Source organism: Meleagris gallopavo, chromosome 11, assembly GCF_905368555.1.
Source record: "Meleagris gallopavo chromosome 11, MGAL_WU_HG_1.1, whole genome shotgun sequence".
Lineage (NCBI taxonomy): Eukaryota > Metazoa > Chordata > Aves > Galliformes > Phasianidae > Meleagris > Meleagris gallopavo.
The window spans coordinates 4,591,587-4,616,187 of NC_139414.1; the positions used below are offsets into that span (position 1 = coordinate 4,591,587).

At 48.0% G+C, this 24,601-nt stretch overlaps 4 protein-coding genes across 4 annotated transcripts; 2 read left to right on the forward strand and 2 right to left on the reverse strand.

Annotated features, from left to right (window-relative positions):
* Positions 1 to 467: 467 nt before the first annotated feature.
* Positions 468 to 2,485, reverse strand: PRR19 (proline rich 19). Its single transcript, XM_085233200.1, has 5 exons — positions 2,472 to 2,485; positions 1,122 to 2,277; positions 943 to 1,005; positions 629 to 871; positions 468 to 533 (listed from the first exon to the last, which is right to left on the reverse strand). Exons 1-5 carry the CDS (start codon positions 2,483 to 2,485, stop codon positions 468 to 470), a joined length of 1,542 nt encoding a protein of 513 aa, XP_085089326.1.
* Positions 2,486 to 6,811: 4,326 nt separating this feature from the next.
* Positions 6,812 to 9,270, forward strand: OTOS (otospiralin). The gene is made up of 3 exons (XM_031555132.2): positions 6,812 to 6,994; positions 7,304 to 7,330; positions 8,976 to 9,270. The coding sequence occupies exons 1-3, from the start codon at positions 6,943 to 6,945 to the stop codon at positions 9,152 to 9,154; spliced, it is 258 nt and encodes an 85-aa protein (XP_031410992.1). The 5' UTR covers positions 6,812 to 6,942; the 3' UTR covers positions 9,155 to 9,270.
* A 562-nt stretch (positions 9,271 to 9,832) lies between these two features.
* Positions 9,833 to 11,122, forward strand: COPS9 (COP9 signalosome subunit 9). The gene is made up of 3 exons (XM_003209045.5): positions 9,833 to 9,980; positions 10,061 to 10,133; positions 10,777 to 11,122. Exons 1-3 carry the CDS (start codon positions 9,918 to 9,920, stop codon positions 10,812 to 10,814), a joined length of 174 nt encoding a protein of 57 aa, XP_003209093.1. The 5' UTR covers positions 9,833 to 9,917; the 3' UTR covers positions 10,815 to 11,122.
* A 4,779-nt stretch (positions 11,123 to 15,901) lies between these two features.
* ADIPOQ (adiponectin, C1Q and collagen domain containing) lies at positions 15,902 to 20,642 on the reverse strand. The gene is made up of 3 exons (XM_010716497.4): positions 20,003 to 20,642; positions 17,537 to 17,759; positions 15,902 to 17,114 (listed from the first exon to the last, which is right to left on the reverse strand). The coding sequence occupies exons 2-3, from the start codon at positions 17,748 to 17,750 to the stop codon at positions 16,588 to 16,590; spliced, it is 741 nt and encodes a 246-aa protein (XP_010714799.1). The 5' UTR covers positions 17,751 to 17,759; positions 20,003 to 20,642; the 3' UTR covers positions 15,902 to 16,587.
* Positions 20,643 to 24,601: the final 3,959 nt, after the last annotated feature.

Consider the following 24,601-nt stretch of genomic DNA (forward strand, 5'->3'; position numbering starts at 1 on the left):
CCAGCTGTGGAGACAGGGGCTGTGCTTGTGGAGGTGGTGTGGTGGAGAGGGAGCACAAGGGCATGTCCCCCGGGTCAAGGCAGGGAGTGTCTGCCTGTTCCCACGGCACTGATGGGTTTGTGGGGGGGTTTGCAGCCCTGCCAAAGGATGCTGTGACGCCCGGTGACACTGTGGTACTCGGGACCGTTGGCGGATCTGGCCATGCCCCTCAGCTATGTCCCTTGCCCTGGGATCCCATGCTACCCCACACGTGCAGCCTGGCTCCCTCAAGGGGATGCGAGGTGGGGTCTGCCTTCTAAACAGTGGTGGTGAGGGGGTCCGGACCCAGAACGGGGCTGAATTTTCAGGGTGTGTATTGTCTTCATCCTCCGACATCAAGGGGAACCAGCTCTGAGGGAAGAGGGGGCATAAATCAATCCCTTTTCTTACTGGGGATGAGACAAGGGTGGGCACTCCCATTTGGGAACTCACCTGCCTCTCCCTCCTCTGCGCACCAAAAACAGGGGCGGCAGGACAGCTGGGGGGCTTGGAGTCTGAGGGAGGGAAAGTGCAGTTGGCAGCAGGGACAAAGAGCTGGGCGGTTAAGAGCAAATGTTTTTTGGGAAAAATAGTTCTTTGGAGCACTCACCTGAGCAACAGCTTGCAGCGGGGCACGGCAGCGGCAGTAGTGCGGTGCTGGGTCCCTTCTCTGCCTTGGCTGGGGTGGCAGCTCTGGTTCGGGTGTGCAATGCCTTACACGGGGGTGAGAGATGGGGGAGTGTGCAGGGGGGGTGGGCCTGAATGGCGGTGGGGGGGTCCGGACCCAGAACTGCGGAGCTAGGTTTTCAGGATGTGCGTCATCCTCATCCTCTGACATCCAGGGGAACAAGCTCTGGGGGGAGGGGAGCATAAATCAATTCCTCCTGACATGGGGAATGGGGTCACCCCTGTTTGGATACTCACTTGCCTCTTCTTCGTCTCAGTGTTGAAAACAGGAGGAGAGAATTGGGATGGAGAAGTTGGTGACTGCAGGAGGAGAGCAAGTTTGGCAGCAGGGAAAAGTTGATTATCTGGGGAGGCATCACCTCTTTTGAGGAGACGAAAAGGTGTTTGGGGGAAACAATGTTTTCTGGGGCACTCACCTGAGTGATGGCCTGTGGGGGTGTGGGGGGGTGGCTGTGATGGAGTGCTGGGTCCCTGCTCTGCACAGGCTGGGGAAGCAGGTCAGCTTCAGCAGTGCTAAGCCCTGGGGGTGGCTGGGAGGCAGGGGGCGGCACAGGGGGCTGTACGTGGGAGAGTCCCCCTGCGGCCCCCACGCTTTTGTGGGGAAGGAGAGTGGCCAGGTCAGGCAGGGTGTGGTGATGCTCCAGCAGGACGGCCAGCAATGTACGGCGTCTCTCCTCTGCCAGCACACGTCCCCTGAACTCGGCGGGCTGTGGCAGAAGGGCACACAGGCGGGCAGCCAGCTCCCGGGCAGAGGTCACGGCACTGAGGGAGTCTCTGTCACCAACCGCCTTCTCTGAGGGGTTTTCTGGAGGGGAGGGTGATCTCTGCCCTTCCTCCTCCATCCCCTTGACAGGCTGGGGGGACTGCGAAGGCCCCGTGAGCTCCTCAGCAGGGGGTCGTGGGGGGGGCCGTTCCCCTTGCCCACCCTCCAACAACCGCTTTATGTCCATGGAGGCCACCCCCCGGCCGAGGAGCCCCCGGGGACGACAGAGGCGCTGCTGGGTGATGATGACAGGCCGAGGGGGCGGCAAGGGGCTGTGGGGGAGCTGGGCGGCGCGGGGCGGAGGGAGGCCGACCCAGGGGTGCCTCCCCCCCCTCCACCTGGCACCACGCACGCCGAGGCCGAACTTGGCCCGGTTGCGCTCGCCCCTGGTCTTGCGGCGCTTGACGCGGCTGGGCCCGGCCCGCAGCTCTCGGACAGCGTCCCCAGCCTGCCCTCGGCCTCGCTGCTGGCTCATGGCTGCGACCTGGGGGTAACAAAGGGGCGCTGGGTGACCGCAGGGGCACCGCTTCCCGTCAGGCCCCCCACGGTACCGCCAGGCCTCGCTCAGGGCCTGCCCCCCCCCACCCGCCACCCGCACACTCCGCCAACGGCCGCCAGGCCGCGCCCTCCCGCCGCAACCCCGGTGGGCGGGGCCGGGACGGCTGCACGCGCTCCTCGTCCCGCCGCTATTGGGCGCCACCAGCCGGCTTGGGTGGGGAACGGCTCGGATTGGCTGCCGGCCGAGGCGGCGGCTGCGGATTGGCTGCGGTGGCCTGGAGGGGCGGGGCGGGGTTGAAAGAGGACGGCGGCTGAGATGATAAAAAGGGGATTTATCCCTTAGAGCAGAAATCGGGAATAAATCATTTTTCTGCTGTGCATCGGAACGTCAGTGCTAGAAAACAAGGTCTCTAGGGGTAACACAGTGCCTCTGACACGACGTTCCGGGTTTGGTTTCACTGTGGCTCCTTGTGGCAGCAGAGGGAGCCAGAGCCTCGTGCCCTACTGCCGCCGTGCCATGGCCCTGCTAAAGCTGTCCTGGTCAATACCGGCACAGAGCGCATTAAAGTCAGGTTCAGATGCAAACCAGGTGCAAAATGTAACGTGTAGAACGTGGGCTTCAGGGCATGATCATCTAATGATGAACTACTTAGCAATACCTGCTCTGTGTTCAACTGGAAGCATCGAGGAATTTCAGCATGTAAAAGCCAACAAAACTATTTTAAAGATATTGATTTGTTAACTTTTGTTTACCTTTTATAGCAGGTTTGACCAACTTAACTGGAGCTTGCACATGAGCCCTAGCTAAGACCTGGAATCTTCTCAGCCAACTCCTTAGTGCAAAGAAAATTGCTCAGCTCAGTTAGGTGGGCAACTGCTGTTCCATCCTGGGATGGTGTCTGATGGCCCTTATCCTTTCAGTCTTCTAAACAGCAAGCATTTGAGTCAGAAAAACAAAATAATTCTTTCTTGACGAACTTGTGACCCTTGGCTGTCTTACAGACTTGGAAGGAATGCAGGGGGCACAGTAGATGTATTCCCAAGTCCTCCAGGCTTCTTGGCTAGGTGGTGAGCAGTATCTCACCACCTAGTACCTCTGCATGGGACTGGCTTGGATGGGCCTGGAGGAAAACACAGAAAACAATTGCTTAGGCCAAGCTGCTTAGAAGGCCTTTGGTGTGTAATGCTTGTTGAAATTATGTTGGTGCTGCTCTGCTGTAGCTGGTCCGTAACTGCATGACTGTAAGCACCCCGACCCCCTTCTTTCTGTCTTTTCTCGTTCTATAATGTCCTTCTGTGATGGAGAAAGCAGATCCATATGCACTATTTAAAGCTGGAGCAATTGTGGACTCAACCAAGGGGCATCATTATGCCTCTATGCTTCTTTTCCTATTTGATTTGCTGTCATCTGTCTCAACAATAAACAACATTTTACTACAAATCCAATTTTAGGGTTGGAATGGTCAATTATCCTGGGTCTTTAGAGTGAAACTGGAGATATTTCTCCAAATTCCTCATTTTCTGTTTACTTTCATTGGCCATCTTTTTATTCAGCTATTTGGTACTGAAAGTTCCTTACCTGATTCTTCCTAATCCACCCTTGGTTTTACAGTGTTGGGTAACCCAGCCTCGTCAGAAAACTCAGAGCCTCAGAAAAGGGAAAATAGAGCTTAAAGGAAAGAAGGTGGAACTAGGAATGCCTGGAAGACTGAAGCCAACTCATGTCTAAAGGAAGTGAATTTCGATCACATGGATCTCCTTTTGATGATTTCTTTTGGACAAAGTTGCTGGGGGAAATAATCAAGCACTTGTTTCCCAGGGACGTTCCCTGTGTCACTGCTGTTGGTGGTTTCTGATGTGCAAAAGTGCTGCAGCCTTACAGAGAACATTTTGTCTGTTCAAACCAAAGACAAAGCACATCAGATGGAATAGAAAATGCCATTTGGTTTTGAAATAAGTTCTTGCAGAGCTCTGCATACATTAAGGTGTATTCTGTTCCTTAAAACAATCTACAGTTCCTTTCAGTGCCTGTAGGACTACACGAATTTGTGCAACACCAGTAGAGCTGTTAGCTATAGTATAGTACAGCTATAGCAATATCAGTATAGCTATTGTGGAAACAAAGGCATCTGTAAACTTGGTTTTTCTAATTCCTTTTTTTTTTTTTTTTTTTTAGTTAATTAACAAGGAGAACTGCTTTGCTCCACGGAGGCTGGCTCTGTAAATCAGCCCCTCAGAAATGAGATGACCAGAAGGCAAGATCCTGGCACTGGTGCTTCCGGGACCCACTGGGGAGCAAATCGTACAAACAACTGCTGTGCCCACACTGCGTGCCTCTGTTCTGAAGAGGATGTCCTCAATGCTCCTATTGATTTCTGTCTCTGACAGAGCTGGCTGAAGCATGTGGGATTTTCTGGCTTTGAGAGCTATTTACGAAAAGTACATATTGATTGGATCCTTTGGGGACAGGTTGGTGGGATGCGTTCGTTACCATTAGCTTCCTCACTGTAACCAAGCTTCGATGAATTAATGGCCTTCTCTGAAAAACATCTTTAGAATAAGTTGCTTGGAGAACTTGCTGCCAGCAATTCTGGTAACAGTCTTTGGAACTAATGAGCCTTTCTGGAAAATTAAAAATACTGACTGGCAAGGTAGAGATTTTTATTCCAAACTTATTAGAAGTGAAACTGCTCAACTCTTCCAGCAGTTGCCCTCTTAAGTGCTACAGTATCTACTGGAATATGTGGTTACTGTTGTGTCAAACCTGCATTTGTGGGCACCGTGGCACTTCCAGTTATTTCCTATCAGTGGGAGAACTTCCAAGGCAGCAGCCATTAGTAGAAGGCTCTGCAGACTGAGCAGTGCCATCACTTGTGCTGAGCAGAGTGCCATGGCTTTGACTGCACTCTGGGTAAAGTCTGATCAAAGGGACCTGGAGCAAAAAGAAAGGGGAATACGGAATGCTTGTGGTATATGCTGCAAATCAGTGCACACTGTGCTTTTAGTTTGGCCCTAGGAGATGTGCTGTGTTGTGTGCACAGTCGTTGGAGCTAAGCAATGAACACCTGGAGCAGTGCTCACTCCAGTTCATCAGCTCTCCTCTAGTCCAGTGCTGTGTTTATGAAAGGATAAGAAAATAAAGAAGGTGGAGGTGTGGCACTGCCCCATCCCAGTGTATGTCAGTGTGAGCCTCAGTGGTTAGGTGAGACCACTGAGGATCATCCAGTGTTGTAGCAGACCCTGCTGTGACCTGAGTGACCCTGATAACCTCAGTGACTTTGTCATCCTCCCACAGCACCTCATTAATTGCTGCAGGGGAGAGCTGCAGGATGGGGCTATGTCAGTTGCAAAATTATTTTCCCTCATCGTCACCCAAAGCATGTTATCATGTACTTCTCATAGCCTGCAGAGCCCTATCTGTGTATCATAATCAAATAAGCTGTGCAGGTCCGTGGACCTGAGCACAGGGCTGCACCAAAGGGCTCCACCAAGCCTTCTCACACCAGCAGCTTCCATAACCCAGGTGAGTGGGGCAGAGCTGCTGGCTGTACGTGGGTGATGGAGGGACCCGTCCTGCAGGAATAAGAAATATTAAACAGGAGGATTAAGGCTTTTTGAAGACAGAATAGGTTTTGCTTTCATAATATTTTTCTTTTCAGCCTCCACATGAGTTGGCACAGCTTAGTGTGCTACAAAGCGCTCTTTATTTTCCTTTGCTCAGAACATCTCTAATTAATTCTTGGCAGGACTATCTAACTCTGTGCGTAGATAGGAAGAAACTCCAGCAAAGCTGGGTCCTCCTGCAAGGCCACTCACTTGGTTCTTTCCATTCCAGGCCTTTGAGTGAGCAGGCAGCCTTTCCTTGCATGATCTTCCTACAGCAGACAAGTGGCTGTGGTAAAGCAAAGGCACCAAAAGTCAGGTGCCACAGATGCAGTAGGGAAATGCAGAAATAAGCAGCCTCTAGAATCGCAATGGATAAATGATTTTTGTACACCCAGACTAAAGGCAGCTGAAAGCTGATGGGGAGCAGAGGAGCTTGTTTTACCTGACTCTCTGAAGGCTGCAATACACTCACTGCCAGCAGGGACCTGCTTTTTTGTTTTAGGCAAACTAATTGTCTCCAGTGGGCACTTGGTGCATATTGCATTTTAAGTTCTGGGTTTTAAGGATTCAGAGAAGGCCAGAGAAGGCGTTTAGTGTTTAATGTTCTTGTGAAGAAGGAATTCAGTAACCTCTTCACAATTTGCACAAGCAACATTTCTAAAATTTTGCTTTTCTGAAGAGAGGGAAAGAAATTCAGATGGTCAGGAAAAGTAGTAATAATCTGAGCCTGATCTTGGATTTTCTGCATTTGTTTTCAAAATATCAAAGTGTCATTGCTAAAGTAGATTCAAAGATCTTTTTTTGTGCACAGTGTTGAAATATAATGCAAATGTGAGCAATTAAAATGACTATGTGAAGGTGACAAAATCAGATTGGTGTACTAACTCGGTGACGTTTCTCTACTTTCCCCCCACCCTTCCTTACACAGTGCTGCTATTTTACAGCACTAGAAATCCTTTTGGATTTTTGTGGCTGACTCAGAGCTCCAGACCTTTGCTATTGAAAGAAGAAGAAAAGGGGAGGGGAAGAGAGGTAATTTCTAGAGTGAACGTAAATCAACCACAATTTAAAGCATTTCTGAAAACTTCATTTTGTGTCAGTACAGAGAAGCCTTTTGGGTTTATGCCGCCTAAAAATAAATACCAGTTAATACTTCAGTAGTTTTTTTTTTAATACTCTTGTGATGCAGTTCAGAAAACGTAATGCAATATAATTGGATCTTGTGACTAACGTAATAATTAGCCTTTATTTTGGAACAGATTTTTCTAATAAAAGATGAAATGATATACTTTGCATAATTCCTCATCTCTTTTAATGATCTCCAGCTGTACAGATTATTTTTCAGAAACAAGCAGTTGCTTGCCGGAAAGATGAAATGTATTGGCTTCCTTTTCTTTTGGATGCTGATGAACATAATAACAGGTAAGACTACTTATATTTATTCGTGTTGATTTTTCAATATAAAAATATTTTCACACTAAAACAGCATCTTCTATTTAGTATCAGATATTGCCTGTGTATTAATTGCAACTCCTTCCTGGCATGTTTGATTTGTAGTACTCTTGACTACAAATGGGCAAAACTGGGAGAAACAAAAATATTAGGCTATAAGGAGGGCTCTAAACGTATCTTAAAAGAGTTGTCAGCATTTGTCTATGCACCAAACCTTTTGTTAACAGAAAGTTCATCTGTGAGAGAGTTGGAACTGATGCTTTTCTTGTTTATTTACAGATGCCCGATCAATCCTGGAAGGAGATGGTAATTTGAATATCTTTTTCTTTCTTATGTGTCGTTAACAATTCAAAGAGTCATTTGTAACTCCCTGAAAGAAGAGCGAACTTTTTTTAAATTTTTTTAAATGTGGAAAGCAAATATATTAAGTCCAATGATGAAACTTCTACTCTTACAATCTTAAAATGAAAAAAGCCAAACAGTAACAAGTATGAGGAACCCCCTTCAAAGGGGTTACAGTCAAGTCATTACTAATCTGTTTTATGAAACCATAACTGGAAAGCACCAGATTTATAATCATACGAGAGACTTCCGAGAATTTTGGCTGTCCTGATAAGCAATACTGGATGTTTGTCCAGTTATTGGCAAGAAATATTGTCCTGCACTGCAAAAAAACTTAACATTTTCAGATTGCCACAAATCTGATGAAAGAAATATTGGAATAAATCCTTTAGCACAGCCTCTCTGCTGCTGTGTCCCTTTGGGTGATTAGCCTATTGGATGAGTGTTTGTTTTTGATTAGGAAAAAGCCTCGACATCCTAATGATATTCACAGTGGCTTACAGATAAGAATATGTAGGTTAACCTTGGTTTGGTGACAAAATTCTTTCTGAAAACAAAGTTGCATAGAAGGAACTCATATAGCAAGATTACTGCTGTTGTTGTTTGAGTGAGGTGTACATCTAACCAGCAGCATCCTCCTTTACCTCATGCTCCATTTTTTTCCTTATGGCTCCAAAACCTTTTTGAATGCATGATCTCTGTTTCCAAAGTTTTTGGATTGAACAACTGTTTTATTTGCACACAGCAAGTATTTCTTTGGCAACCTCTTAGGTAAGAGTGTGGCAGTCTAAAATAAGATTTTCTTCATCAATGTCTTCTTCTCTTTATAAACAATTGGGGTATTCATTCACACTGACTAAGCAGCAGACTGCAAAAGTGAATCTAAGTTCAGCTGATACTAACAGTTCTCTTCTGCAGACAGCATTTGGCTGGCTTGTTTGGTTTGTTATATGCCATCTGTGCCTGTGCAGTGCAAAATTTACAACAAGAAGGTCTGACACTAAGATTGATTACAGCTCTTAATTCTTGCTGAAGACCCTGCTCTGAAGCTGAGTCTGATGAATGGAATGATTACCTTTTATTTAAATGGGCTTAAAATCAAAATACTGGGTTTAGCTTTGTTGCACAGAAAGACACTTATCACTATGTGGTTGCAGCAAGTGTTTATGTTTTACAAGATTCTGTGTTGGCCTGGATTTGGGCTCAAGGCAGGTCAGCTCTTGGCATTTTCAGAGTTTATTTTGGTTCATCTAATCTTTGACATGATTTTTTATATTTGGCACAGAAGGTAGAGTGAAAGAGCAACAGGGAAAATGGCTTCAAATTGCCATTCCTCCTTGCTTTTAAACACTCCTCTACCTTCTGGAAATTAAAGCCACCTTGGCAATTCCTGAATCACCGCAATGCTGTTGGTGTCCCTTCAGTCTTGCCCTCTGCCTTGTCCCATCTGGTGCTCCTGGGTTGGGACAGTGGCTGCACCCTCTGTGAAGGAAAAGGAGGGTTCAGTAGCTGTGCCCGTGCCCAGCAGAGGGGAACCCCAAACATTGAGCCCAAGCTTTCAACAGAAATACTTCATGTTGTAATAATAACTTTTCTTGATTTATTTTAGATCGAGAACCTGTGGCCATGCCATACTGGCCCTTCTCCTCCAGTGATTTCTGGTCCTACATGGAGTACTTCAGGACACTGGGAGCCTACAACAGGATTGCTGAGCTGGCCAGGGCCTTGTTTGCACAGCTGCCCACAGGCAGCCGCCTTGGCCTCCACCTGCCTGCACATGAGGACTGAGCACTGCCCGCCATCGTGCTGGGACATCACACCAACACGCAGCTGCTGGAGCAGCCCCTTCAGTAGCTTGCGGCCATGTGTATGGGCCTCTGTAGTGTTACATGCTTTAGAAAGCCGCAGGTAAATTAGCCTTTTCTTTTTGCAAGCTGTGCTTTTGTGCAAAATCAATAAACTCCTTGATCATATGGTGAGGTTTGGGTTGACCGTTACGTTATCGTGCTGCTGGGCATGTCTCAGGACAGCAAGCTCTGCTGTATGTGCAGTCATAGTGCTACCCTAAATCGGTCAATCAGAAAGCTAAGACTCAAGATGGAACATTAGAAAGCAAACATTCTTTAATCAGAGCTGGATGCACAGGAGTTATCCTCCTGTCATGCATCGCTTACACAAAAGATCTTCAGTTTAGATGCATTACTTGTGTAATGTATGCAGAAGTTTCCCAGAGGTAAATTTCACATTCAGTGACCGATTCCCAGCAGGGCCTCCCATTTTCTTGGTGCAAAGACTCAGCAGAACTTCCTCGGCTCAGAGACACAGCCCCTCCTGTTACCTACACAAACTGCAGGGCAAGCTTTACAATGCTGTCACAACTTGTATCAATACCACCACGGGGTGCAGAGCTCAGCACGGACCGCCTCCCCGTGGCTCCGCCTCCAGAGCTACCATAGAGAGGCGGCACCGCCGCGCGCGTAGAGCGGCGAAGCTGAGTCCGGAAGTTGGCTCGGCGCGGCCGGAAGTAGGGGGGCAGAGCTCTGGGGCCACCATGAAGCCGGCGGTGGACGAGATGTTTCCCGAGGGTGCAGGTCCCTACGTGGACCTGGACGAGGTGGGAGCGGAGGGGGTGGGTGGATAGAGACAGCGGGGCTCCGGGAACGGGCTCGAGGCACTCAGCGTCTGCTGTTCCAGGCAGGGGGAAGCACGGGGCTGCTGATGGACCTGGCCGCCAACGAGAAGGCCGTGCACGCCGACTTCTTCAACGGTGAGAGACCGCCGTGCCTCCCGGGGCGGGTGGGATGTACAGAAGTGCTCGTGTGGTTGTGTGGCGGCTGCGAGTTGCCTGCTGTAGTGGTAGTTTGTGTTGACCTTCTTGTGGGGGAAACGCTTGAAGCACCCTCACGGCAATGAAACTTCTTTTAAGAAAGGGATTTTTACGGTAAACCGCAAATGTGAATGTCTGCAAAATGTAAAAGCTTATGTGCCTAAATGCTGTGAACGTAAAGGCAGAGCTCTACAGGAGCCCCTGTGCGGTCAGTTAATGCCTGTGTAGTTCCAGAGCCTGCAGGTTGTGACTGACTGCAATGCTTGCTCTGTGCTTTTTTAAGTCCCCCTGCTTTATAAGACTCTGCTTTCATTAATTTATTTGCAAAACTTGCATCGTTAAATGAGTTGCATTCATGTGTGGCAGTGAGCATGCTGCTCTGGTCTGCTTTTGTTCCTCTCTGCCTTCTGCCTCGATGTTACATTTGTAGTGACTGATGGTATGGTGGCTGCCATGTACATAATACACCTTGACTTTGTCTTTAATCTCAATAACAAGACCAGTGAAAGCTTGTGTGGTGTTTGCATATGTAGAAGCTGGGATTTCAAATGTTAATTTTACCCTGTCTTGTTTTTCTGATTAGATTTTGAAGATCTGTTTGATGACGATGACATCCAGTGAACTTAGTTGTGCTGCTGTGCTGAGATGTGGAATTTTCTCTGGGATCGCCTGTGGTGTCCTTTATTTATTACAGTGATTAGAACAGGAAAACTTTGTAGGGGGTGAAAAAGAAGACTGTTAAAGCTGCCCAGGGAATGTGGAAGTCAGGTGGCTAAAAGTAACCGAGAACTGTGGACTGTTATTTCTAGGAAGGTGTTTGTAGATCTGTCTTAAAATTGTACTTGTTGATGTGCTGTTCAAAAAAAAAAAAAAAAAGAAAAGAAAAAAACCAAGGAAAAACCACCACCAACAAAAAAAGCCTAACAAAATCTGTGTTCTGAGTTGTTTCTTTTTTATTATTTTTTTTCTGAAATCATCCACTGTTACTTTTGGTTATTATGTCCTGATATACCCTGATATACGTATCAGTATATATCTCTGCCTAGAGGTGTTCTGTTCATCTCAGAGTATGGGATTATCTGCTGCTAAGATGATTACTTTTTTCAGAATAGGCTTTGACTCATTGCACTAGGAAGAATTGGGGGTTTTGTCTGATTTCAAGATTGATGTTCAGCTACCATCAGTGCTTTGTTTCAGCCGAAGTAGCAGAGGAACAAAAAGTAGTTATTTTAGCATTTTTTTGATTCAGGCTTTCATTTTTAGAGAAGTAATTGTATGATATTGCACCTTCCAGTGATCAAAATGATTCTCAGGATGAAAGGATCAGGGAGTTTTTAATGTATTATTTCAGAGTCAATAATACAATCCTTTCCTCACTATTGTTTAGGATTAAAGTAAGATCTAAATTCTGTACACTCATCACAGAAATAATCCCGTGACTGATCTTTCTTTAAAGACTTACAATTATCAATGCTCTGAGTGAAATTGATGTGCTAAACTGTATGAAAAAATCAAAAATGAAACTCTTTCCTTACCTCTTTCATATATTTTTCCCTTTTTTTTTTTTTTATCTTAAGAAAGAGGAGATTAAAAGTATTTACTTTAGTTGTACATTTGCTGGCTCTGGAGCAACAACGGGAGCACAATGAGTAAGTAGAACTGTGTGTCTTTTTATTTTTTTCTTGTGGATTTCTCGACCTCTTCTGTTTCATCGTCCAGAGCAGTTTAAAGCAGCATTCTGGCATTTATTCTGCTTAGTGTCTGACATTACAAAGTGACCCTCTGGGAAACGGGGTTGTGGATGCAGTCTCCTTTTTCTTTTTTAGATCTTGCTTTGCTTGAAGAGGGAGGGATTTCAGGCTTTCCTCATTGAAACCAATATAAACGTTGACTGCTTAGTGTTAGCAGCTTTGTTTGGATTATTCCTGTCTCTGGTGCTGCGCTTTCCCTGAGCAAGGCTTTGGGAAGTGAGCTGTTACCAGTAAACAGACACTGCGTTCTGAGCGAGTGCCACATGAGAGGAGAAGGCTTGAAGATACAGCTGTTCCCTTTGTGCTGGTTTGGCTGCATGCATCTGCTGATGCCCAGATTCTTCAGGATAGTTGCCTTGGAGTACTATTTTGCTATATTTTTTTTTTCCTCCTCCCATTTGCCTTGTTAAATTTAAATTAAGAAAAAAGTAAGTCTTCAAGTTTAATGGGATGGTTGCCAGGGTACACGTATTGTTAGTCATCTGGAGTATGAAGTTATCTCTTGTCCAGTGAGACTGGAAGGAGAGTCTGTGTTTAACTTTGTTTTTCTGAAGAATTCTTCAAGTGTAGGAATTCTCATCAGGAACTGTAATTTCTTTGGATGCCTTTTGGGACAGTATTAAAATGGAAGGGCTAATTTGAAAAACAAAATGCCCTTGAGCTTCAAACTGTTTCTTGTCAAGTCTCTCAGTCTAATTAGTCTGCAGGTAATCAGCCTGTCATCGGGAGATAAATATGAGATGTCAGTCTCAAATAAAAATGAAAGTGTTTGCCTGTCTGGACCATTTAATGTAGTGACTTTTTCTATTCCTGTACCTCTTGTAGATATTGACACCACTCAGGATGGGTTTTTCTAAGTTAAAGCATGAGTGGCTCAGCGTTGTTTTGCACATATTTAGGCTGATAAACATTATGTTGTAAGTAGGGCTGTTAAGTTCACTGGATGCTGTTTTGTATCTTAGTGTTCAAATAAATGCTGCTCTCTGAAAGGATTTATGGAGATGCTGAATACAGTGTCATGAATTGTCCCATTGACTTCAGTGGGACAGTACACTCATGTGGCAGACCAAGGTTCTGAGTGCTGCAGTGCATTATTAAGGGCACAGCCGGTTGCACAGCACAGGTAGAAAGCAAAGGCTGCAAAACACTTAAGTGTCTGCCCTCTCCTTTGTTGGTCTCATAAGGCTGATAAGGCTGGTATTCCTCTAGCTGGAAGCTACCAGCTGCTGCTGGTCATTGTGAGGGAGAGGAAGTAGCAAGGCTAAAAGAAACTAGCTTTAATCTGCATGTAATACTTCTGTGGAGCCGTTTCTGAGCTGGTTAAGGGGTGAACCCAGAGCTCTTGTGAGCAAGTATAGGCAAGTTCACGCCAAGTGAGATAGCAGGTTTTCCTTGGTTATTTTTGTTCGGGGTTTTTTGTTAATTTCTGGAGGATTGAAAGATTTTTCCTTACAGTATTTTTATTCAGTAATTGAAGTAGAAGGTATTTATCTCTCAACAAAGAAGGAAGCAGTGTAGATGAATAAATGGAGTTCTTCCTCCTTCCCTGGGGTTTCAGGCATTGTCCTGCTCTGAATGTGCTGGTGTTTTGCATGTGAAAATGTGCTTTGCAGATGGCAGTGCAGCCCTGTTTTCTGCAAATCCCCTATCAGTGATGGGGCTGGGATATGAATGCTAACAAGGACCCCCTTGGAAAGGCCCCAGCGCAGTGTAAGATGGTCCTTGGTAAGTTTGAAGACAAGAGTTTTGAAGATTCTAGGCTTCTACCTCCAGCTGTTTTGTTTGTTTGCCTTCTGTATTTGATCCAATTGATCTTCACACAACAGCAGAATCAGAATCCTAATCCAAATTATAACCTTTTTCTCAAGCTCCTGCAAGCTGTTAAGGGCAGAGGGGCAGAGGAGCAGTGCCTTTTAAAGCTTTTAAATTAACAGAAAGGACCTTTGGTGAATATTTTCTTTATGGAAAATTCAGTTTGCTTGTAGTCAGCTGTAATTTTAGCTGTATTCCTGCTATCTTATGTGCAGTTGTGATATGTACGTACGAACCCTTTTTAGTCTTGTTACATGAATTCATGTAACCCCTTTTGAGAGAAAAGACCTGAGTCTGTATATTGCTATGGATAAACATAGAGCTGAGAATCACATGGACGCTGGGTGCCGTGGGTGTGGGAATACTTCTCAACAAGGGATTGTATTGGAGCTTCTAGCAGGTACATCCTTGGGTACGTTCAAGGCATCTGTGGTACAGAAAAGAGCTGCTGCCACTGCTGTTGGTTCCCTTGGCCCAGCTGAAGAAGCCTCTGTGAGGACACTGCAATGGGATTCCTGTCATCGGATGGTGACTGGCATGTAAAAAACTATGTGTGTTCATTCCCCATCATCCTTCCTGTCCTGATCCCCTCAGGGATGTGGTGGGCAGCCTGGGGTGAGCTCTCCTGCTCTGCCCTTTGCTCTCCTACAGCTTTCTGGGTGGACTACACAGATTTCTGTGGGTTGAAATTGTCTGTTGTGCCCCTCAAGGGGAAACAGATGTTGGTGTTTTGTGTTTCATGTTTCTATTTCAATGGGGATAAACACCCTGCAAGTAGTGAAGCTACCTGTAGGGAGGTCATATAGCTCTCCTCAGAGAGCAATGGTGTTATGCAGGACAAGTGTCCTGGAGTGGGTCTAGGGATACTAAGTGGTGGGAGGGATTTGCTGCTTTGCCATCCCAATGCTTGATGCACTGAGCGCTTTCATCTTGCACATACATCTAGCATAAACAAGTCAAAAACACACAGCAGTCTTGCTCCCAGTCTGGGTGTGCTCAGGATTGGTTTTGTCTAAAGGAAAAACTGAACCTGATGGCATTTCCTGCATGAAGTGCAGTGACAGATTAGCTACTGCACAGTGACAGATTAGCATCCCTGTGCCTTCCATGCCAAAAAGCCTCTAGCACGTTTATACTTGTCAAATAAATATGATAACAGGGCTTCCAGGAAAACCACTTATCTCTCTTTCAGCCTTTTGTGGCTTGGTGCAGCTGCTATTTGTATCCCAATTAATTACTGCCACAAATGATTACATGGGGCTGAGGCACAATTAGGATCAGCCTATAATTGTCCCTAAAAGGGGCATGGATGCTTTCACAGATGGTCTCCCTGTAGGATGAAGCTGGCCAGTGTCTCCAGCTGCATCCATGCTATTTTGCACTGTTAGTGTGGTGACTTTCAGTGCTGTGCATTCAGGATGAGTGTGTTGCCTTTCATTGAGCGGCAATACAGGGAGGGAAGAATCAAACACAGCTGTCAAGATCAAGGAATCAGAGTGCTTTTTTTAGTAACCTGCCCTAATTGCAGAGCAACAACAGCATTTTGGCCTTGATGTACCCATTATATTGGTTGTTATCTCATGGGAAGTGACTGCAGTGTTTGCTCTGAGAGCCGTGATTCTGTGAGAATGTCATGTTTGGGGAGCGGAGGGGTCAGTTGCTGGCTGAGTCAGCTGCTGATCCAGGAGCAGTGCAGGGTAATTCTGGTGTAGGTGTTTCAGTCCCTGTCACTGTGCCAGCGGGGAAAAGTCAGGAGAAGTCCCTTGGGACATGGAAAGAAATTGTTCAAAGCAGTTTCCAAGTGATACGTCCTGTTGCGCTTATAGGAGCTTCTTGCATGATAGGGGGGCAGGTATAGAAAGGCTGTGCCATTCTCTGCTAAAAGGAGGCCAAGGGATCTTTGGTGTGCTGTCCTCATGCCCTGACTGCCAAACAGAGAACACATCTGAGAGCTGAATGCTGCAGGAACAGGGCTGCGCTGTCAGCTGTGCTGGTGCACAGGCAGCAGTACTGGTGTTCTTTTCCACCTGCCTGAGCTCAGCATGCCCAAACTGTGTGTATGTTCCTTCCTGGGCTGCCTGATGAAGGGAGGCCACCCCCTTTCTCTAAACCCTTCCCAAGGACACAGACAAAGAGACAGGAGAGTTCTGTATTGAGAGAGCACTTTATTGTGATGTTCTTTGCAGTGTGGTGATCCAGTGGGGTTTGGGAAGTGGTGCTGTAGGAAGTATTTTTAGTCAAAGCCTTAATGCTGTCTTGAGCTCGTAGCAATGCCTATCTCTGCTGTGTGTTGTATACCTGGGAAGGTGTGGGCTAAAGAAGAGGGAGGACAAACCATGGGTGGAGATCAGAGGCCCTGATAAGGTGGGGAGTGATGATGGCCAAAGCCTGGCCAGCAGCTCCAGCTGTACTCAAGCAGGGAGGTAATGCTGGCTGATACAGGTACTGTTGTGTCAACTGGATTCAAGTGTCAAAAAGGGGTAAGGTAGAATGTGATATTGAACATATATGAAAATCAGCCTTAAATTTAAAAACAAGGCCGGCCCATCTTGAGAGCGACCGTTTCATGATGTGGCCGGAGTGGTGTTTGACTTGGGGCCCCGGTTTCCATCAGGAGAGCAAGAGCAGAGGTAGGAGTGAACTCTTGTCCCACGGAAGTCACCTGTGTGTCAGGTCAGTGATTTCAGGGGAGATGGGGTCCACCCTGGGCAACGGTGGTCCCCGCGTGGTCAGGGGAATTTTCTGGTAACTCGAGTGCAGCTGTAGTGCCGGTGCCCCAGAAGGCATGTGGGGTTAAGCGGCCTTGTCCCCTCCCGTGTAGCCCCCCTGCTCTAATGGTCATCCATGTCAGGGTACAGGAGGAAGCCCATGAAAGTGGAATCATTGATGTTGTCGGCATAGACCCCGTTGTTGTCGCCCTCCCCGTACACCTGGAGCCAGACCTCGTCCCCCGAGCTGAGGTGCAGCAAGACGGAGCCGCTCGCTTGGTCAACGTTGTCCTTCTGGAACTGGTCGTAGGTGAAGATCACTGCCTTGTCCTTCTTGTAGAGGCTGACCTTGACGTCGGTCGTGTAGACCGTCAGGTGGTAGGCGAAGAAGTACGTGCCGGGGATGCTGCAGAGGAACTTGCCGGTGCTGCTGTCGTAGTGGTTCTGCTCGTTGTAGAAGATCTTGGTGAAGCGGATGGGGACGTTGGGGTGGGGGGCTCGCTCCGTCAGCCCCACGCTGAAGGCGGAGCGGTACACGTAGGCGCTTTCACCCTTCTGCCCCTTCATCCCCATGTGTCCTGGAAATCCTCTCGGTCCTTCTGCACCTGTGGCACCCTTTTCACCTGTGTCACCTCTGGCACCTTGTAGACCTGGGGATCAGAATTTGGATTGGAATCTGTGTTTGCCCTTTTCTGCTACCCTGGTGCCAGAATTGCAGAGTGGCCCGTGGCATCACGAGCTGCCAAGCAGCATGGAGCCCAGTCTTTCCCCTGTGGGCAGGCTGGGTGACATCTGTGCCCCATGGTGTGGGACACCACATCCCCCAGGTGTGCCAAGCTGCTGGTAGCTGTGTGTCTGGGGAACAATTGTTAATTGAAAAAACAGCCATCAGCCTATCTCTTTGCCATAGGCTGTGTAATCTCTATTGCTGGAGGCATTCAAAAGCAATCTGGACATGGTCAGCCACTGCTCATGGGACGCACCCACCAGGTGTTGTGTGTACTGGGCCTGGGGCTCATCTTGGGACTGCCCATGTGCTCCAGCGTGCGTGTACCTCAAGCTCCTCACCAACCTGGCTCTCCTTTGTCCCCCTTTTGTCCATCTTTTCCATCCTTGCCATCTCTTCCTGGCAGCCCGTTGTGGCCAGGGTGTCCTGGTGCTCCTCCCATCCAGTTGGCGCATGACATTTTGGGGTCAGGCTGGTCATCCTGGGCAGCCACCTCTGTGCCATGTAAAGCCAGCAGCAGCAGCAGCGAGCAAACAAGGAAGCCTGCTGAGCTCCTCATGGTGACTTCCTGAAGTGGATAAGGGTTTTGTTAACTGCAAAGTTTTAAAGGAAATAGGAGAAGTGATGAACCCCCCCCACCTCCACCTTTGAATACCAGCAAACTGCAGGAGGCTACAGTTTGAATCAACACATCTGAAGGAAATTAATTCTGTGTACCTCAGTGGCCTTTCTGTGGTGTCACATCCAGTTAGCAGAGCTAGGATGGGGCCTTAATAGCAGTGAGGATGTTGGCCCTGTAGCAAAGCCAGCATGCAGACAAGCGAGCTGGAGAGCTGCTCTTAGGTGCTCACTGACTGTGCTGCACTGGCATGGTGGGAACTCAGAACTAAGCTGGCGGGTTTGGGGATGTCTGGGGGTGGTTTTTGTGCAGAGCTCTTCTCAGTTAGCAGCGATGTGCTTGATCTTCCACCTGGCTGACTGAACAGTTGGTTGGGAGCACAGATTTGCATTCAAATCTCAAAAGCTTTGTTGCTGATGGGTTGTTTTGTCACTGTACCTACAGCATGCTAACCCCAGAGTAATGCAAACTTCCTTTTTTTGATTGTATTGAGTTATGATGCTGTTGTTATTTTTCCACCTGAATTGTGTTAATTGTGTTTTTGGATTGCATGACCGCATCTTGCACTGCTTCTGGGTACCACAGAGTCATACTCTTCTTTAACTGAGCTGCTCTGCTCATCAGAGCACGTTTGTCTAGAACTGGAGGTGTGGGAAACACACCGTGTTCAGCCTGACAGATTGTCCCAAGGCTCTCAGAAACTGATGGGACCTTCACATGCTTTAGATCAGGCATTCAGGAAATGGATATCTACATCTCATTGTTGTATTGTCCTGCTCCCCATGCAGGACTTATTCTCTGAAATAAGAAGCAGCCTGTTATGGGGAGTGGCATGCTGAGGAAGAAATGTGAATTACAGCATGGCCACTAGAGTGCCCTAGCTCTCTAATTTTTGAGAGAGATAGAATTTCAGAGCAACTCTGTTGCAGAGATTTTGTTTTTCTTTTGTGAACCACTTAAATGTCATATTTTCAGTAGTTTCTCATCTATGGCATAGCAGCTTCAATGCAAGTTGAATTGCAAAGAGGTTACCATGAGTTTTGTTTCTGGATGTGACGGGGCTTTCAGGAAAGCTTCAGAGCTCTGCACAGTGACCTGGGTGGGCAGTGCCCTGCACAGGGAGCTAAGCACACACAGCCTGGAGCCCTCCCAGCTGTTGGGCTCTGGCACTCCGTGGTGGGACAAGGCCCCTCTGGGGGCACTTCTGGTGCTGAGAGTGCTGTGCCTGGATCAGTCCAGAGACCACAACCTGCAGCTTAGGAGCGAGTGGATGAGATGCACATACATCCCACAGGCACCCTGGGGATCAAGGTGGAGTGTGCATATTTGGGTGCACTGCAGGATGGCTGATTTGCTGTACGGAACTGTGCTGAGCAGGACACACAACTCTTGGGACCCTACCCAGCTCCATGTGCTCCTCACTGCTATTCTTCTTGTTTGGGAAACGGCAATTCTTTGGCATGTAAATGTCATTGGTGCCTTTTCAGAGAAGTAACAGGTAAACTCAGAAGATTTGGTAGCGCTCAGTAAATACAGGGACTGCCAGGAGAATTAAAGCTCACATGCATTATTGGAAGCGTGTTCATTTAGCAGCAGAAATCAGAATATCACGTGGAAGAACAACACCATTCAGAATTGAAGTTTAATGCAGACATATACATGCACAAACTCTCTACACAAAGTGGTTCAAAAAATGCCATTTCCATCTCCTCTGGCTCCCTCAAAGGGCGTTAGCTGGGCTATTGGAGCCATGTGCTCCTTTAGCAGTGCCTGCAGGCAGCACGGGCAGCACGCTCCTTGCCGCTGTCACAGCGCTGAATTGCTCTGGGGCTCAGCCCTGGGTAGCACAGCTTTGTGCCAAGGAGCAAAGCCAGTGCTGCTGGGGCTCCATGCGGAAAGAACTGGCTCCAGAAGTGCCCCTGCAGTAGCTCCACCAGGGCTATGCATTTGTGTGCTGCCGTTCCTGACTGCTTTTGGTTGAGGAGTTTGGATCTGCAAACAGTGGCTCTGGAAACAAGAGTGTGATGAGCATAAGGGAGATGAGCAGTTCTCGGATTAAGATGATCGTTATCTCTTCTGAGAATAAGGCTCAGAGAGGAATCTTCATGTGATGGGGGAAAGTTTGCGTGTGCTTCAGCCGAAAAGAAGAGCAAAGGCAGCATTTAGGAAGAGGGGAGAAAAGTCCTGCTTACCGCTCCTCGGAGTCCTGGCTGTTGCTGCAGTCTCCTTAGGAATGGAGTCCGGACAGCACAGCACTGTCCCTAAGGGCACGATGAGCTGTTCGTTAAGATCCTCTATTTTCCATTTGCTGTTGCACACGCTGCCTTAACAGTTGGGTCTTCCCATTAACTTTTCCAGCTGTCACTTGTTTTTGGGATCACTTACAATATCCAGTTCAAAGTGTCAGCTTGTGGAAGTATCCATAAGAAGAGAAAGAGCAGTTTGGGAATTTCCAGGGAAAGCAAGGAGGAGTGATGTTTTGGGGAAGTCAGTGCCTGAAAGCTGGTTTGTCTGAGGCTCAACTGTTCCAGGTGCCTGTGAACAGCCACTGCTCTGGGTAACTTGGAAGACTTTTCTGCAGCTGATGGAGAAAGGGCGTTTACAGGCTTGTATTAACACATTCAAATGTGCATGATTTTTTTTTTTGTTCCAGTGTGTTCATAAATGAATCACTGTGTGAGAAGTTTGTTCTTCTCCTTTCAGCAGCTGGAACTGCTGCTGCACCAAAGAAGGGAATTGCTGGGACGGGGCAGTGCTGGCAGAGCTGCACTGCAGCCAGAGCTGGGCAAACAGGCTGCCTCCTGCACGCGGCAGGGCTCGTGGCAATCTGAAAGCTGGCTGTCTGGGGGAAGGCAAGGATGTGTGTAATAAATGACTTTCTGATGTATAAGCATGGGATTCAGCTAGGGAAAGGAATTGTAGTGTTAAGGAATAGGGTGAAACAGGGCGGAGCCGTCATTGAACTGCTTGTTTGCTTTCTTCCCTATTTTGGTTGAGCTGTTGGTCCAGCATTTGAAGAATTTGAACTTTTTTTTTACTTGACAGTAATTTTTCCAGGCAGGGTGAAGATTCAAATCAGTCCTCTCTCATCCAGTACCACAGAGCATAGAACTGGTTGGAGATTAGCTGACTCTCCCTGACTGGGATCTAGGCAGATTTCAGCTTCCAGCCTTCATCAGCCTCACGCTCAGCCTGGCCTCGCTTGCTCTCTTAGATCCAATCCCAGCCAGCAATGATGGACAGTAGACTGGAGTTTCTCCTTTGAATTAAAAATAAGCTTGGAGTTATATTTAGCCACCTACAAAAGTGAAGCAGGATGCTCATTATCAGCCAGGCTTGGCACGGTCTGCACTGCTGCAGCTCAAGGACTGAGCACTGTGCCCCAGGGACGCCTGCTCCGAGCTGCCTTGCCCTGTGCCCTCGTCTTCCCCACCACCCTGGATACAGCACGTACAAGAGACAACAGCCCTTGCTTTGCTAAAAACAGCAAACGCTGTTTATGTCATCCTACAGGCAGGCTGACAGGCTGTAAAATGCTATTTTGGTGCAGCCCGTGCACTGTGGACGAGTGGAGCACTGTGCAGGAGCACGGATGCCAATCTGTCAGCCCATCCCATGCTGCAACAGGTAGTTTGGGCAGGGGCACTCCTGCCGGGCTCTGGCAACAGTGTGTCCCCCTCCTTGGGGATCACAGACAAACTTTCCCAGCCCCGTGGAGTGCTGCTTGGCTCCTGGCAAGGGCCGTTGGCACATTGGTGTTTCTCATGCCAAAAAGGGACATTGAGATGTGTTTGTTCAGACCCTGCCAGCTCCTACCCGCTTCCGTGCAGGCTGGCAGCTGAGCCAGGTACTGCTCCTTTCAGCACGGCCCAGTCATGTCCAGGATTTGTTCTGTGGCAGGGAGCAACAGGGCAGGGAGCAGAAGACAAACTCAGAGATCTGGTGTGCAGCACTGCCCCCAAAACACTCCCAGCCCAAACCAGGATTTGTCCATCCTGCTGCAATGAGTGGTGAGGCATTGACACAGCTGCCCAGAGAGGTGGGATCACTGTCCCTGAAGGTGTTCCAGAGCTGTGGAGATGTGGCACTTAGGGTTGTGGTCAGTGGGCATGGTGGGGTGGGCTGGGGTTGGACTTGGGTTAGACTTGGGGCTCTGAGGGGTCTTTTCCAGTCTGGATAATGGTTCTAAGATGCAGTGAGAGCTGCCACCCCTGGCAGCAGGTTATCCTGCAGCCTGAGGCCTATCTGTATCCACTCAAACACGTGGTTAAGAGCAGACAAATTATTTATTCATGAGTGATTTCTGACTAACATAAGCATGGAGAAGAACAGCTTTTTCTGCAGATGTGAATTTCCTTGTTGCCCAGCTAGCTGTGAGTTTTGAACAATAAATGGAGCTAAGAGTGGCCTGGATCCTATGTGCTTGGCTTTGGCAGTGCCAGAGTGAGGGGCTTTGCTTAGCTCTGTGTGGGGTCAGGTGGGGAAGGTAAAGGGCTGGAGGGTGGCCATGGACATGGGTGGTTTGGTGGGGATGTAGTTTCGGTGGGAATGCTGGGGCAGCTGCTGGTGGTGCCTGCCAACAACTCAGCCATCCCCATGCAGTCCTTCCTGCAAGATCACATCCTCCTATCTCTTTTCTTCCTGTTGTGTAAATGTGCAGGAGTCATTTTTGGCCACCATCGTTTTTCCATTTGCTCAGGTATTGACCCAGGGCTGCAGGCTCCGGTGCCCTGTGCCATACATTTGCTGCTCTCTGCAGCACGATCAATGAGGTTTTACAGCATGCTTTTTTGGCAGGGTGCTGCAGGGCAGTTTGCAGGCACCAGTGAGCATCCCTGGGAGCTCTGACGAAGGGAGGCACGAGGGAGTTGCAGCTCTCCCCCAGGGCAGCGCTTCTGGGCAGCAGGTGGGATTTCAGGGCAGAAATCCATCTGCACCCAGCTTCCTTGTGTTTGGCTCCATTTTGGGACTGATGTGTCAAACCTGGGAGAAGTCACTGGAACAGCTTCAGGCTAGGCTTGCCAATGGAAACAGGATGTCAGCTTTTTTCCATGAGGTGGCAGGGTGGTGGAGCATCACAGCGAGCAGGGTCCCAGTGCTGCTCCGCGCTGGCTCACACAGCAAGATTCCTTGCTGTGCTTCTGGCACAGGTTTGAGCTTGTTTTGCATCAGTGCAGTGACTCTTTCCACTTAGACTGCCTCGGGTAACATTGGGATTAGAGACTGGGCATAAATCCTTCACCTCTTCTGTTCCCTTTTCTCTGGCACTTTTCTGCATATCACTGCTGTGTCACCCCTCATGTGCTGACGCGTGTACCGTGGTACATGGTGGTAGGGCGGGTGGCTGGTATTATTGTGGAGTATGAGCGATGCATATTTCATCACGGAGCTGTAAAGCTGATCAGAAATGAGAGCTGTATGTTTTTGCTTTGGGCTTTTCAGGGTGTAAATCAGCACAAAGCTCCTCAGGAAGTTGTACAGGCTGCTGCATCCATGACGCTTTTGGTGGGGTGTTTATGCTCAGGAGAAAGCATTTATGGTTGCTGCAGGGCTAAAGCAAGGCCTATGATGTCTTTAATTATTAATTTTTATAAGTGCTTGTTCTCCTGACTCAAGCAAGCCAAAACCGCTCTTTGACTGGCTTTAGCAGTAAATTGTTCTATTTTTCCTGGAATCGAATTACTTTGTTCCTGCTGCAGACCTTGCCTCCTTTTCACAAGGAAGACAATTGTGTGACTAGCCTGTAACGAGTTGCTCTGGGCTATCCCAGTGCTTTGCGTTCTGCTGGTTTGGAAAGCACCTGCTGGCTTCCAGCCCCACTGTGGGAAGAGCTGTGAGCGATGATCGGTGGCGTTGCAGCTGGGTGACAATATTTGCAGACACAGAGCCAAGCGGCAGCACACACAGCCATGGGAGACAGGTTGTGCCCCAGCCACTGAGCCCCAAGGCACTGAGCAATCCCTGGGATCTCTCTTCTCTTTCTTTCACAGAGCTTCTCTAGATTTGCTCGTTGTTCATCTTGCTCTCCTATGCTGCTCACCTGGTGGGTTTTTCCCCCTTCCTTCTGCATGTTCATAATATGTTATTTGCAGCCCATCTCGAGCAGAACATGAACCAAGAAACATCTGGGTTGCATTTTCCACTTCCAGTGTTAGATGCCAGCACAGGCTGGGAAGGCTGAGCAGAGTATGACCACTGCACAAACAGCAGCAGACTTTGTAGGATCTGGGGTGGGTGTATTCAGAGCACAGTGAGCACCGCAGTGCTCAGGTAGAGGCTCTTTTCCAAGGTGTTTTTCCCTGCATCATGGCGTGGTGCTTGGCCACAGGGAGGCCAATGCTGGGAGCCTCAGCGCAGCCTATCTGGGCTCAGCCCTGCATCCGTGCTCAGAGGGAGACCCCGCAAGGCTGAAGGCTTCTCTGCAGGAAGGCGTGCTTTCCGGTGCTCCTTTATAGGATTTTAATATGGTTTGCATGTCGGCACGCTGCCCGCAGCCTCCTCGCTGTGCTGTTTTCTGTGGATTATGTTCAATGGTATAAATTCACCTCTTTTTATATTTAGATACCCTGTGAGAGTAGTGACTTTAATAGAGACTGTTCTTTCTCTCTGCTTTGGCAAAGCACGTGCTAGCTCCCTGCTGTGCCTCTTCTCAAACGACACAGACGTTCTCCAAATAGCAAAGAGAGGGAAAAAAATAAATAAAAAAAAAAAATCTGAGTTGTTTCTTTTTTCAGATGGCTACGCACAGCTGAAAAATCCCCCCAAACACTTCCTTTTCTGACTTGTGCTTG

What these genes read in the sequence shown, in the direction of transcription:
- COPS9 (XM_003209045.5), top strand. Translation starts at nt 9,918, where the DNA reads ATGAAGCCGGCGGTGGACGAGATGTTTCCCGAGGGTGCAGGTCCCTAC. An exon ending in CCTACGTGGACCTGGACGAG is followed by an intron (nt 9,981 to 10,060) that starts GTGGGAGCGGAG and finishes CTGCTGTTCCAG; the next exon opens with GCAGGGGGAAGCACGGGGCT. An exon ending in GCACGCCGACTTCTTCAACG is followed by an intron (nt 10,134 to 10,776) that starts GTGAGAGACCGC and finishes TTTTCTGATTAG; the next exon opens with ATTTTGAAGATCTGTTTGAT.
- PRR19 (XM_085233200.1), bottom strand. An exon ending in CTGAGACGAAGAAGAGGCAA is followed by an intron (nt 872 to 942) that starts GTGAGTATCCAA and finishes CCCTCCCCCCAG; the next exon opens with AGCTTGTTCCCCTGGATGTC. An exon ending in CGCTGCAAGCTGTTGCTCAG is followed by an intron (nt 534 to 628) that starts GTGAGTGCTCCA and finishes TCCCTCCCTCAG; the next exon opens with ACTCCAAGCCCCCCAGCTGT.
- ADIPOQ (XM_010716497.4), bottom strand. Translation starts at nt 17,750, where the DNA reads ATGAGGAGCTCAGCAGGCTTCCTTGTTTGCTCGCTGCTGCTGCTGCTG. An exon ending in GGGGGACAAAGGAGAGCCAG is followed by an intron (nt 17,115 to 17,536) that starts GTTGGTGAGGAG and finishes TCTGATCCCCAG; the next exon opens with GTCTACAAGGTGCCAGAGGT.
- OTOS (XM_031555132.2), top strand. Translation starts at nt 6,943, where the DNA reads ATGAAATGTATTGGCTTCCTTTTCTTTTGGATGCTGATGAACATAATA. An exon ending in GCTGATGAACATAATAACAG is followed by an intron (nt 6,995 to 7,303) that starts GTAAGACTACTT and finishes GTTTATTTACAG; the next exon opens with ATGCCCGATCAATCCTGGAA. An exon ending in ATCAATCCTGGAAGGAGATG is followed by an intron (nt 7,331 to 8,975) that starts GTAATTTGAATA and finishes GATTTATTTTAG; the next exon opens with ATCGAGAACCTGTGGCCATG.